Source organism: Oncorhynchus tshawytscha, linkage group LG31 (genome assembly GCF_018296145.1).
Source record: "Oncorhynchus tshawytscha isolate Ot180627B linkage group LG31, Otsh_v2.0, whole genome shotgun sequence".
Taxonomy (NCBI): Eukaryota; Metazoa; Chordata; class Actinopteri; order Salmoniformes; family Salmonidae; genus Oncorhynchus; species Oncorhynchus tshawytscha.
In genome coordinates this window covers 10,290,776-10,303,406 of record NC_056459.1, presented here as the reverse complement: position 1 = coordinate 10,303,406, position 12,631 = coordinate 10,290,776, and the positions used below count along the sequence as shown (strand labels likewise).

The window sequence follows — 12,631 nt, the reverse complement described above, 5'->3', positions numbered from 1 at the left end:
GGGGCATTGAGGTAGGAAGAGTGTCTCCTGCTTGCCCTCCAACAGCACACTTCTAGCAGCATCTGGTCTCCAATCCAAGGGTCGATGGTCATCAAAACGAGAAGAATTTTATACATTTGCAATTAAGTTGGGTTATTGGGTAGTTGTACTTAGTAGGCAAAGTGCTTCATATTTGACTAACCTAGTTGACAAATATCACTTCATTGAGAAAGAATGCAAATGCTAAATTATTATTGGCATTTAGATTTTAAGATGTCAAATCCATCTGTCATACTTTTTGTTGAAGTGGTTTTTGTATCTACAGTACCAGTCAAAAGTTTGGACACACCTACTCATTCTAAAGTTTTCTTTGTTTGTACTATTTTCTACATTGTAGAATAATAGTGAAGACATCAAAACAATAAAATAACACATATGGAATCATGTAGTAACCCAAAAAGTGTGTTAAACAAATCAAAATATTTGTTATATTTGAGATTATTCAAAATAGCCAGCCACTCTTCAAGTGCTGTCGCAAAAACCATCAAGCGCATTATGAAATTGGCTCTCATAAGGACCGCCACAGGAAAAGAAGAACCAGAGTTACCTCTGCTGCTAAGGATATGTTCATTAGAGTTACCATAAATAACAGACACATCTCAACATGAACTGTTCAGAGAAGACTGCGTGAATCAGGCCTTCATGGTCGAATTTCTGCAAAGAAGCAACTACTAAAGAACACGGATGAGATGGAGATACTTGCTTGGGCCAAGAAACACAAGAGAAGGAAATTAGCCTGGTGGAAATCTGTCATTTATTCTGATGAGTCCAAATTTGAGATTTTTGGTTCCAACCCCTGTGTCTTTGTGAGTTGCAGAGTAGGTGAATGGATGAACTCCGCATGTGCGGATCCCACCGTGAAGCATGGAGGAGGAGGTGTGATGGCGCGGGGGTGCTTTGCTGGTGACAATGTCTGTGATTTATTTATACTTCAAGGCACACTTAATCAGCATGGCTACCAGAGCGTTCTGCAGCGATACGCCATCCCATCACCATCCCATCTGGTTTGCGCTTAGTGGGACTATAATTTGTTTTTCAACAGGACAATGACCCAACACACCTCCAGGCTGTGTAAGGGCTATTTGACCAAGAAGGAGAGTCAACCTATTTGAGATGGTTTGGGATGAGTGCTCAGCATATGTTGGAAAAGCATTCCAGGTGAAGCTGGTTGAGAGAATGCCAAGAGTGTGCAAAGCTGTCATCAAGGCAAAGGGTGGCTACTTTGAAGAATTTGTGAAAAAAGAAGAAACCCGCACACTGCTCTTGATTGTATCACTGCTCTTTAATAAGCTTTACATGTCGGCCTCAGGGACTTCTTCAGAGATTTTCAAAGCTCTGAGGAAGGCCGTGTGGCCTATATGTAAAGCTAATTAAAGAGCAGATACCATCAAGAGCAGTGTGTCGGTCTCTTATTTTTTCTCATTTTATTCAACTGATACCATTCACCTGAATAAAAGATAGCTCAGATGTGAATTTTACTTTGAAGAATCAAAAAAATATTTTGATTTGTTTAACATTTTTATGGTTACTACGTGATTCCATGTGTTATTTCATAGTGTTGATGTCTTCACTATTATTCTACAATAGTACAAATAAAGAAAAACCCTTGAATGAGTAGGCGATTCCAAACTTCTGACTGGTACTGTATGTATTTGAACATTAATCGAAAGAAAGTTAAAATGTAACAAGTAACTATATTTGTTAGATTTCAGGAAAATATTTAGCAGAGGATGGTTTCGATCCATCGACCTCTGGGTTATGGGCCCAGCACGCTTCCGCTGCGCCACTCTGCTACTGTTGATATAGCAAGATCCTAGCTATTTATTCCATTTTTCTGATGGCGGTCTGTACGCCGGCGTTGTGTTTTTGCAGTTAGCAACAGGTAGTTGGTTGCATTTTGGGCCCTGACTTCCGTCCATAGCTGTACTCCATCTAGTAGTCTAGCTGACCGGCGTTGGATGCTGGTGATTTCTCTGTGAATATCTACATTAAAACATCAAAACGTCGTACGCAATGAGGTAATTTCATGCATTTGATAAGACCGTAATGTTTGACTATATCTATACAGTATCCAATTATAAAAGAGTTAAGACATATGGAATTTAAAGGGGTGGTTTAGAGGGGGTTGCATTATTAGCTAGTTTACGTGTAGCGTGCTAACGTTAGCCCAGCTAGCCCACTTTGTTAGCCAGGTGGCCTGTATCATAGCTTATCTGATGACTAATTAGATAGCTATTATAGCTACCTATCTACAGAGATATCCATCAACTATCTTGCTAACTAGTGTATGATTTGCTAGCTAGCGCCCTTTATTAGCTACTTAGCTAAACGTGGTTTGTTTTGTCTAAGTAAAATCAATGGACGAATGAATGAACAAACAGTCAGTAGCTATTCATGCTATGCTATAGTAGCAGCTAGCTAGTCATCTGGCTAGCTGCTGCTGCTTCTAACACAGTTAGTTAATGTGGTAATTGCCATCACTCAACTAACTATATTAATAATGTAATCAATTTCAGAGGCGATAGGGGCAGGGGCCGTGGTGGCCGGTTCGGCTCACGTGGAGGACTGGTGCAAGGGTGAGTAGCCAGTTAGCCAGTTCCTAACATAATAATGCCCACAACTGTCAATTTAACCTGTCCATTGTATGATTTAGGCCTATGAGATTCAAGATTCATGAGGTCACTTTGCCAACTGAAATTCATAGAATGTCTGGCACAATATAAGATGCATTGATGTTTCCTTGCCCCTTGTTTCAGGTATCGGCCATTTGTCCCCCACATTCCCTTTGACTTCTATGTGGTGAGTATTTGCCACTATGCCAAGCATCCTTCCCATACTCATGCACCAAGGGTTATGTTGAAATGGTGCAGCATGTAGCTCACATGAATTGAAGTAAACAAAGAGTATGACCATAAAGACAGATTATAATCAATGGATATCAGCTCACATACACAGACACACACAATGGTCTAGTAATGCTCTAGGCGAAACAACAGGGATCTTGTCAAAGTAATACAGTAGCGCAGATAGGGATGTCGAGTGGACAGTGCTAAGTTGTCTCTCTGGTTCCCCCAGTGTGAGATGGCCTTCCCCAGAGTAAAGCCAGCAGCGGATGAGACTGCCTTTAGCGAGTGTCTACTGAAGAGGAACCAGGACCTCAGTCCTACACCTGCAGAGCAGGTAGAGAACACATACATTCTCTCTCTCTCTCTTAAACATTCAACACACTTCCCTCGGTCAAACCACGCTCGCTGGATCATTTCAGTCAAACTGTTGTATGCACACAGCGACATATTCCTTTCAGCTATGTGTTAAAAAACACTCCTACACTATGCCACCATAGAAGTCTTTCAGTTGACTCCATGCAAACTCTCTGCTCTGACTTTCAGTCCTCTATCTTGTCCCTGGTCACCAAGATCAACAACGTCATTGACAACCTCATCGTCGCCCCCGGCAACTTTGAAGTGGTGAGTTCCAGAGCTTGGTAGAGATTAGCGTGCCAAAATGGAAATGCATCTGTATTGGATAACATATTTAGCCATGTACAATAACAATGGGAATTGCTTTCTCCTCTCATTCCAGCAAATTGAAGAGGTACGTCAGGTAGGCTCATACAAGAAAGGCACCATGACAACGGGACACAACGTCGCTGACTTGGTGGTCATCCTCAAGATCTTGCCCACATGTGAGTTGTGTGTGTGTGACCCAACAAAGCAAAGCCCAGTTGTACATTCATTAACTGGTCTTCAGATGTCAGCATAGTGTCTCAGATGTTGATTGCTGCACAGCATTTTGCATCTTTGCTGGGTTATAATACGAATTAGTCCTCATTCTGGACTGTATTTCCCAGAGCAGCCATTTTTGAAATTGCGTCTATTGCTTGTGCTGAACCCCCATAATGGAAGTTCTCTCTCTTGCAGTGGAGGCCGTCGCAGCTCTCGGCAACAAAGTGGTGGAGACCCTTCGCACACAAGACCCTGCTGAAGGTGACCTATATTACACAGTTACATTTGTTTTCATGTAGCCACAGTGAAACATCAGTCACTGAAGTTAGATTTAGCTTTCAATAGCATACATTTTACTCATATTTAGCTTTATTAATTTGTCATGCCATGTTGTTTAGTGATGAATTCATACAAAGTAGAAGGATAATGTAGGCACACTGGGTAATGGAATATTCTCGATTTTCAGTGGTTATGATCTAATGTTGCCAAGTGACTCCCGCTCTGTGTCCTAGTTCTCTCCATGCTGACCAATGAGACAGGCTTTGAGATCAGCTCTGCCGATGCCACAGTGAAAATCCTCATCACCACCGTTCCCCCCAACCTGCGCAAGCTGGACCCCGAACTGCACTGTACGTGGAGACAGAAACCCACACACAAACACGCAGTACAATGTGATAGAATGTAAACATGAGTACACTCATAAGTACAACATAAGTACACTCATAGAGCTACAGAAATAAGTCAAAACACTCACTTAGATTCACTGGGATTGGCAAACAGCTCCCTATACCATGCATGCCATACATAAGCAGTCATTGTAGACTGGAGGAAGAGTGTGTGTGTTGTGTGTGTCAAAGTAGATGGTCCCAGGACTGAGTTTGGGAAACACTGCTGTAAGTGGTCACATTGGTGTTGATCTTGATATGGTCTCTTTCTCCCAAGTGGACATCAAGGTGCTGCAGAGTGCTCTGGCCGCCATCCGCCATGCCCGCTGGTTTGAGGAGAACGCCTCCCAGTCTACGTAAGTCACTGTTTTACCCTTAACCTTTTAGTCTTTTACCACTCACCTGGTTTACCCTCCCAAACTGATATCTCCTCAGAATGTGTTCCAAGTTTTTGTAGTAGGTCCTTACACCTCAGGCTTCTTTTTTTTTTTTTCACGTCAAGGAGGAATAGAGGGAGGCTTTTTAATCTAAATGTTTCAGTCATCATGGCCTTTGTCTTGAAAAATACTGTCTCCCTTCAAGGATCAAGTTGGTGCCGACTAACTTGATCCTTTAACTTAAAAGTCTTACTCATGTCCTGTTTGCTGCTGTTATTTAGGGTGAAAGTGCTGATTCGCCTGCTGAAGGATCTGAGGGTGCGTTTCCCTGGGTTCGAGCCTCTCACCCCCTGGATCCTGGATCTACTGGTGAGTCCATTGCACTGACCATAGTTGCACTGGATGTGCTGGTTTGGTCACTACACCCACAATTATCACGACTCGGCACTTAACATGTGATACTAGTAAGCCCACTTCATTCACCGTAGTTATGCTAATGTTCAGTTATACTGGATATACTGGTGACGCTACGCCTACCATTAACACAACTACTGGTGAACCAATAGCATGTGATACTGGTGAACGTTGGCACTTGGAGAGGCATGGTAATGGATGATTTAGCTATTCATTTGTTGTGGATTACCACACACAGAGCAAGTCCCCTGGCTAATATGTTTTGTCTGATTTTCTGTCTTTGTTATTGTATTGACCCTAACTGAAAGCTTGTATCGCATCACTTCATATCTAAAGGATGAATAAGAAATGAAAAGCGTTTCATGTGTGTCTTCTCAGGGTCATTCTGCAGTCATGAATAACCCCTCCAGACAGCCCTTGTCACTCAATGTGGCTTACAGGTGAGCCTCCCCATTCCCTCAGTCAGTGCTCGATGTATCTGAGGTTGTTTTCTCATGACTTACTATTAGATATAGTACGTTTTTCTGTTATACATGTATTTCGTACCACATTCCACTATCATTTTGTATTAGACACCCATATTTCCTTAAGTGTATGCACCAAGTTGTTTTTCAACTGGAGGTGTCTTTGTTGACAGTGTCTCAATTTATGAAACGTTGCTGGCGGTGCCTATTTTTGCAATCGGAAAGTATTCAGACCCTTTTCCACATTTTGTTACGTTACCGACTTATTCTAAAATGGATTCAATTAATAAATGTCTCCAATCTACACACAATACCATATAATGATGAAGCAAAAACAGGTTGTTGAATTATTTTTGCTAATTTGTAAAAAAAAAAAATATATATATATAAACAGAAACCCCTTATTTACATAAGCATGCAGACCCTTTGCTATGGCACTCGAAATTGAGCTCAGGTGTATCCTGTTTCCATTGATCATCCTTTAGATGTTTCTACAACTTGATTGGAGTCCACCTGTGGTAAATTCAATTGATTGGACATGATTTGGAAAGGCACACACCTGTCTATATAAGGTCCCACAGTTGACCGTGCATGTCAGAGCTAAAACCAAACCACGAGGTCAAAGGAGTTGTCCATTGTGTTAAGGCATAGATCTGGGGACGGGTACCAAAAAATGTCTGCAGCAATGAAGTCCCCAAGAACACAGTAGCCTCCATCATTCTTAAATGGAAGAAGTTGGGAACCATCAAGACTCTTCTTAGAGCTGGCTTCCTGGCCAAACTGAGCAATCGGGGGAGAAGGGCCTTGGTCAGGGAGGTGACTAAGAATCCGATGGTCACTCTGACAGAGTTCCAGCATTCCTCTGTGGAGATGGGTAAACCTTCCAGAATGACAACCATCTCTGCAGCACTCCACCAATCAGGCTTTTATGGTTGAGTGGCCAGACGGAAGCCACTCCTCAATAAAAGGCACATGACCTCCCGCTTGGAGTTTGTCAAATGGCGCCTAAAGGACTCAGACCATGAGAAACAAGATTCTCTTGTCTGATGAAACCAAGATTCAACTCTTTGGCCTGAATGCTAAGTGTTATGTCTGGAGGAAACCTAGCACCATCCTTACGGTGGTGGCAGCATCATGCTGTATTGATGTTTTTCAGCGGCAGGGACTGGGAGACAAGTCAGGATCGAGGGAAAGATGAACGAAGCATAGTACAGAGTGATCCTTCATGAAAACCTGCTCCAGAGCGCTCAGGACCTCAGACTGGGGCTAAGGTTTACCTTCCAACAGGACAACGACCCTAAGCACACAGCCAAAACAATGCAGGAGTGGCCCAGCCAAAGCCCGCACTTGAACCCGATCGACCATCTCTGGAGAGACCTGAAAATAGCTGTGCAGGAACGCTCCCCATCCAACCTTAGAGCTTGAGAAGATCTGCAGAGAATAATGGGAGAAATACAAGTGTGCCAAGCTTGTAGCGTCATACCCAAGAAGACTCAAAGCTGTAATCGCTGCCAAAGTTACTTCAACAAAGTACTGAGTAATGGGTCTGGATACTTATGTAAATGTAATGTTTCCTTTTTTCTTTTTTATACATTTACAAGAAAATATATAACCTGTTTTTGCTTTGTCATTATGGGCTATGGTGTGTAGATTGATGAGGGGGGAAAACTATTTAATATTTTTTAGAATTAACCTGTAACGTAACAAAATGTGTCCAGGGGTCTGAATACTTTCTGAATGCACTGTGTATATTTTCCCTTAAACGTACCACGCCCTCCCGTTGGAGTAAACTAATGGACAACAACAGTTAGGCTTCTACTTCCAAGTTTATACATACTATATAGTTATTTTGTTTGTTTTTCCTTCCGAAAGTGAGATGTTATCTGAATAAAGGGAAAAAGGCCATTCTTGATTCTTAATTTTTGTTTGTTGCTCTTTTCAGGCGCTGCCTACAGATGTTGGCCGCTGGACTTTTCCTGCCAGGCTCAGTAGGCATCACTGACCCCTGTGAGAGTGGAAACTTCCGGGTGCACACCGTCATGACCCTCGAGCAACAGGTAATAATTTCGCTTTAGGTGCCTTCATGGTGCAGGGGTGGGGAACCTTGGTCCTGGTGACAGGGTTTGCGCCAGCACTAAAACACTAAATTCATTTCCATGATCATATGTGTTTGGTTAGGATTATTGTCAGATGAATCACATTGAGGTATGTGAATTGAAAGTGTTTGTTTTGTAGGACATGGTGTGTTTCACTGCTCAGACATTGGTGAGGGTGCTCTCTCATGGAGGGTACAGGAAAATCCTGGGCCTGGAGGGTGATGCCAGCTGTGAGTCTCATTCTCTCGCGTGTGCTCTCTCTCTCTCACACACACACACACACACACACACACCATTTTTTCAAAGTAAACATTAAACAAATCTACCTCACTCCCCCAGACCTGGCTTCGGAAATGTCCACCTGGGACGGCGTGATCGTCACACCCTCCGAGAAGGCCTACGAGAAGCCACCAGAGAGGAAGGAAGAGGAGGATGAGGCGCTGGAGGAAGGAGGAGATGTTGAGGATGAAAGCATGGAGACACAGGAATGAGAAGGACCCGGAAGGTGGTGAGCTGCCAGGTACCAGTAGCCAGTCAAAAAAAACAGGCTCATTACCAGGCTAGCTAGCTGCCTACCTTGTTGCAGCTCCTACAGTAGCTTTGTTAGCGCATTAGCTAACTTAAGCCATAGTTAGCTAGAATTGTAACGTTCTATAAATTAGCCTACTTTGCATAGATGCTAGTTGAAAATCTCATTGAGTTAACAAAATCAACATAACTTTTTTTGTTTATGGAAAGAAGTAATTGTAATTCCAAGTCATAACAAAGTAAACTATGTAGCCAACTAGCAGTGCTGCCACACATCAACTCACCAGCAAGAGAGACTAGCCAGCGATAGTACTGCATGGTGCCATAGTGCATAGCGCCATCTACTATATCAGTGTTATTGGCAAGAATTCAGCAAAATCAACTCTGCTTTACAAAGATTATAATATTATTATTATTATTATCTTTGAGAACCACCCCAAGTTCAACTTCAATTCTAACCCTGTGGGCAGAGTGACGGTTGTGCCAGATATCCTCTCTAGTAAGACAATAAGGTCAAGGGTTAATGGGAGACAGGCAGCGCCATTAGCGTTGCGAGTGACAGAAGGCCAAATAGTGTTAGTGGTGGGATCCAATTCACCCTTTTACCCATACAATGTGCTCTTAGGCTTTTACCCATACAATGTGCTCTTAGGCTTTTACCCATACATTATGCTCTTAGGCTTTTACCCATACAATATGCTCTTAGGCTTTTACCCATACAATGTGCTCTTAGGCTTAACAACATTTTATTTTTCTCCTCTTGTTGCCATCCAGAGGATCCTGTGCCACGTCTTTTAAACAATCGTTTACCCCTGACCCTTTTGGAAACCCTTCACTCGCCCATTTGTCCTTCATTGAAGTTCATGTCCACTAATCATGAATTGACTGCATTGACCTGGACCAAAGTGCGCCAACTGGACGGACAGACTTGCATATAGACTGTTACTGGTCCCTCAACGCCCTCAACAAAAATTCAATTCATGATCTTCTCAAAAGGGGCGGGTGTCACTATCAAATTGTATTCCGTGTGTTTGTGTGGTTTTTACTTTGTAGCAGCAATGATGACTAAATTAAACAACTTCTTTATTTTAATATGCCTCTTTATGTAAATGTATACATTTAGAAATGGATATCCCTATTTTCAAATGTGTGGCTGGATGGATGGATGGGTGTAATACATATGCCCCATGCTTGTGTGAATACGCATACTTAATTTTTAGATCTGGTCATAGAATGTGTAATTACCTCCACAGAACCAGTCTGTACCCCAAATTTGACAAATTGTTAATGTTTTATTTGATACTTTATTGAAGCACAGTTCAAATTACAGTGCCTTGCGAAAGTATTCGGCCCCCTTGAACTTTGCGACCTTTTGCCACATTTCAGGCTTCAAACATAAAGATATAAAACTGTATTTTTTTGTGAAGAATCAACAACAAGTGGGACACAATCATGAAGTGGAACGACATTTATTGGATATTTCAAACTTTTTTAACAAATCAAAAACTGAAAAATTGGGCGTGCAAAATTATTCAGCCCCCTTAAGTTAATACTTTGTAGCGCCACCTTTTGCTGCGATTACAGCTGTAAGTTGCTTGGGGTATGTCTCTATCGGTTTTGCACATCGAGAGACTGAAATTTTTTCCATTCCTCCTTGCAAAACAGCTCGAGCTCAGTGAGGTTGGATGGAGAGCATTTGTGAACAGCGGTTTTCAGTTCTTTCCACAGATTCTCGATTGGATTCAGGTCTGGACTTTGACTTGGCCATTCTAACACCTGGATATGTTTATTTTTGAACCATTCCATTGTAGATTTTGCTTTACGTTTTGGATCATTGTCTTGTTGGAAGACAAATCTCCGTCCCAGTCTCAGGTCTTTTGCAGACTCCATCAGGTTTTCTTCCAGAATGGTCCTGTATTTGGCTCCATCCATCTTCCCATCAATGTTAACCATCTTCCCTGTCCCTGCTGAAGAAAAGCAGGCCCAAACCATGATGCTGCCACCACCATGTTTGACAGTGGGGATGGTGTGTTCAGGGTGATGAGCTGTGTTGCTTTTACGCCTAACATAACGTTTTGCATTGTTGCCAAAAAGTTCAATTTTGGTTTCATCTGACCAGAGCACCTTCTTCCACATGTTTGGTGTGTCTCCCAGGTGGCTTGTGGCAAACTTTAAACAACACTTTTTATGGATATCTTTAAGAAATGGCTTTGTTCTTGCCACTCTTCCATAAAGGCCAGATTTGTGCAATATACGACTGATTGTTGTCCTATGGACAGAGTCTCCCACCTCAGCTGTAGATCTCTGCAGTTCATCCAGAGTGATCATGGGCCTCTTGGCTGCATCTCTGATCAGTCTTCTCCTTGTATGAGCTGAAAGTTTAGAGGGACGGCCAGGTCTTGGTAGATTTGCAGTGGTCTGATACTCCTTCCATTTCAATATTATCGCTTGCACAGTGCTCCTTGGGATGTTTAAAGCTTGGGAAATCTTTTTGTATCCAAATCCGGCTTTAAACTTCTTCACAGCAGTATCTCGGACCTGCCTGGTGTGTTCCTTGTTCTTCATGATGCTCTCTGCGCTTTTAACGGACCTCTGAGACTATCACAGTGCAGGTGCATTTATACGGAGACTTGATTACACACAGGTGGATTGTATTTATCATCAATAGTCATTTAGGTCAACATTGGATCATTCAGAGATCCTCACTGGACTTCTGGAGAGAGTTTGCTGCACTGAAAGTAAAGGGGCTGAATAATTTTGCACGCCCAATTTTTCAGTTTTTGATTTGTTAAAAAAGTTTGAAATATCCAATAAATGTCGTTCCACTTCATGATTGTGTCCCACTTGTTGTTGATTCTTCACAAAAAAATACAGTTTTATATCTTTATGTTTGAAGCCTGAAATGTGGCAAAAGGTCGCAAAGTTCAAGGGGGCCGAATACTTTCGCAAGGCACTGTAAATGCTGTTTTGCAGTTCAGATTTAAGATACTAAGATACTTCTGGAAAATGCCTGGATCTTTCAAATGGTCTCATAGAGATTCTGTGAAATGACTAGAGGGGATATGTCACTAAACCCTCAAAGTCCATAATAGGGTGAAAATGACATCCATCTTGGTCAGGAAGAAGTCCAAAACCAGTCAAATTGGAATGAATGGCAGTAGGGGCAATGGTGTGGTGTTACCTGCTTCTACCTATGCAGGAACATAAAAGTAAGGCATGAATAATGTATCATAAATTGTAATGGTATTATAGTCAACATAAAATGTTGTCATATAGTTATAAATACAGTTTATACAGGTTTTATACACATTTTCTATATAAATAGTCCCTATCGTCAACTGATTTCAGCCAATGAATGGCTGTGGATTGACTGCATTGTTTGAATTAAATGTTGGCATATTGGCAGTTAATTTGACAAATGTATGGAATACTTCCTCTAAAACTAAATGCAGATAAATTCTTCAAATTCATTGTTTTACACTATCTATTCACCACACTGGAAAGCCATGGTTGACCAACTATTCTAATTCTACTTTCTCATTTTGAAGTTGAAGTTACCACAATTGAATTAGGACTTAAAGTAATATAGTAGGGTCTGAAGAAGACTGCATAACATTAGAACAACTGAGGACCAGCCACAAGTAGCACCGCATGCCTGTAGGTGGCATCAGAGTAAAGGGTATTGCATATGGCAGCCAAGCTCAACCAACTTTTGCTGAAATCCCCCTTATGGTCTATCGATCAACTCTCCAATTCAAGCTAATCACACTGTACCATGATCTTATCATTTACCATATATCCTAATGCTATTCTTCAAGACTTTATTCAGAAACAGGATATTCATGATATTAGATTGCATTCTTATGTATAATGCTTTATTACTGGTCTCTATGCGTTACCTCATCCAGCTCCAATATGTAGCTTCCACCTGGATGACGCACGGAACCCATTTTGTGCCCGAAAACTATGCTCACATCTGCGATTATAGCAGAGAAGTGAGCGTTTGTTCCCTGACCAATCTGTTTCACTTCTGAAGGTTTACGCAGACAGACTAATTGAATAACAGAGTATCTGGAAAGCCATCATGCACTTTGTGCCTGCTCTGTTTTCTGTTGCTTTTACCAGACTGTTCAAGTCCCTCCAATGGTGTGTTTACTGAGTGAATTTAGCCAATTAGCTGCAGTGAATTAGTGTCTGTGTTCCAGATGGCCAAGTGATCTTGTTTTTGATCCAGTAGACCTTATTAACCCAACAGTGACCTCGTCCAGATATTCGGACCTCTTGGCTTTACAGCTAGTGTTGGGTTGACAGTAGCATGGGTTC

At 41.9% G+C, this 12,631-nt stretch overlaps 1 protein-coding gene across 2 annotated transcripts; it reads left to right on the top strand.

Annotated features, from left to right (window-relative positions):
• The first annotated feature begins 1,900 nt into the window (after positions 1–1,900).
• On the top strand, positions 1,901–9,400 carry LOC112229744 (interleukin enhancer-binding factor 2 homolog). 2 transcript variants are annotated; one of them, XM_024395756.1, is made up of 15 exons: positions 1,901–2,057; positions 2,556–2,615; positions 2,796–2,838; positions 3,115–3,219; positions 3,429–3,506; positions 3,622–3,724; positions 3,960–4,025; positions 4,277–4,393; positions 4,707–4,785; positions 5,088–5,175; positions 5,599–5,660; positions 7,627–7,741; positions 7,920–8,010; positions 8,120–8,288; positions 9,083–9,400. In XM_024395756.1, the coding sequence occupies exons 1-14, from the start codon at positions 2,053–2,055 to the stop codon at positions 8,269–8,271; spliced, it is 1,164 nt and encodes a 387-aa protein (XP_024251524.1). In that variant the 5' UTR covers positions 1,901–2,052; the 3' UTR covers positions 8,272–8,288; positions 9,083–9,400. The 2 variants fall into 2 exon arrangements, with proteins under 2 accessions (XP_024251524.1, XP_024251523.1); XM_024395755.2 differs by having other exon boundaries at positions 8,120–8,300.
• Positions 9,401–12,631: the final 3,231 nt, after the last annotated feature.

Bases quoted from the DNA above. Each gene is read 5' to 3' on its own strand.
- LOC112229744 (XM_024395756.1), top strand. The intron at 3,220-3,428 runs GTAGAGAACACA...TCTGACTTTCAG, and splicing joins GTCCTACACCTGCAGAGCAG to TCCTCTATCTTGTCCCTGGT. The intron at 8,011-8,119 runs GTGAGTCTCATT...TCACTCCCCCAG, and splicing joins CCTGGAGGGTGATGCCAGCT to ACCTGGCTTCGGAAATGTCC.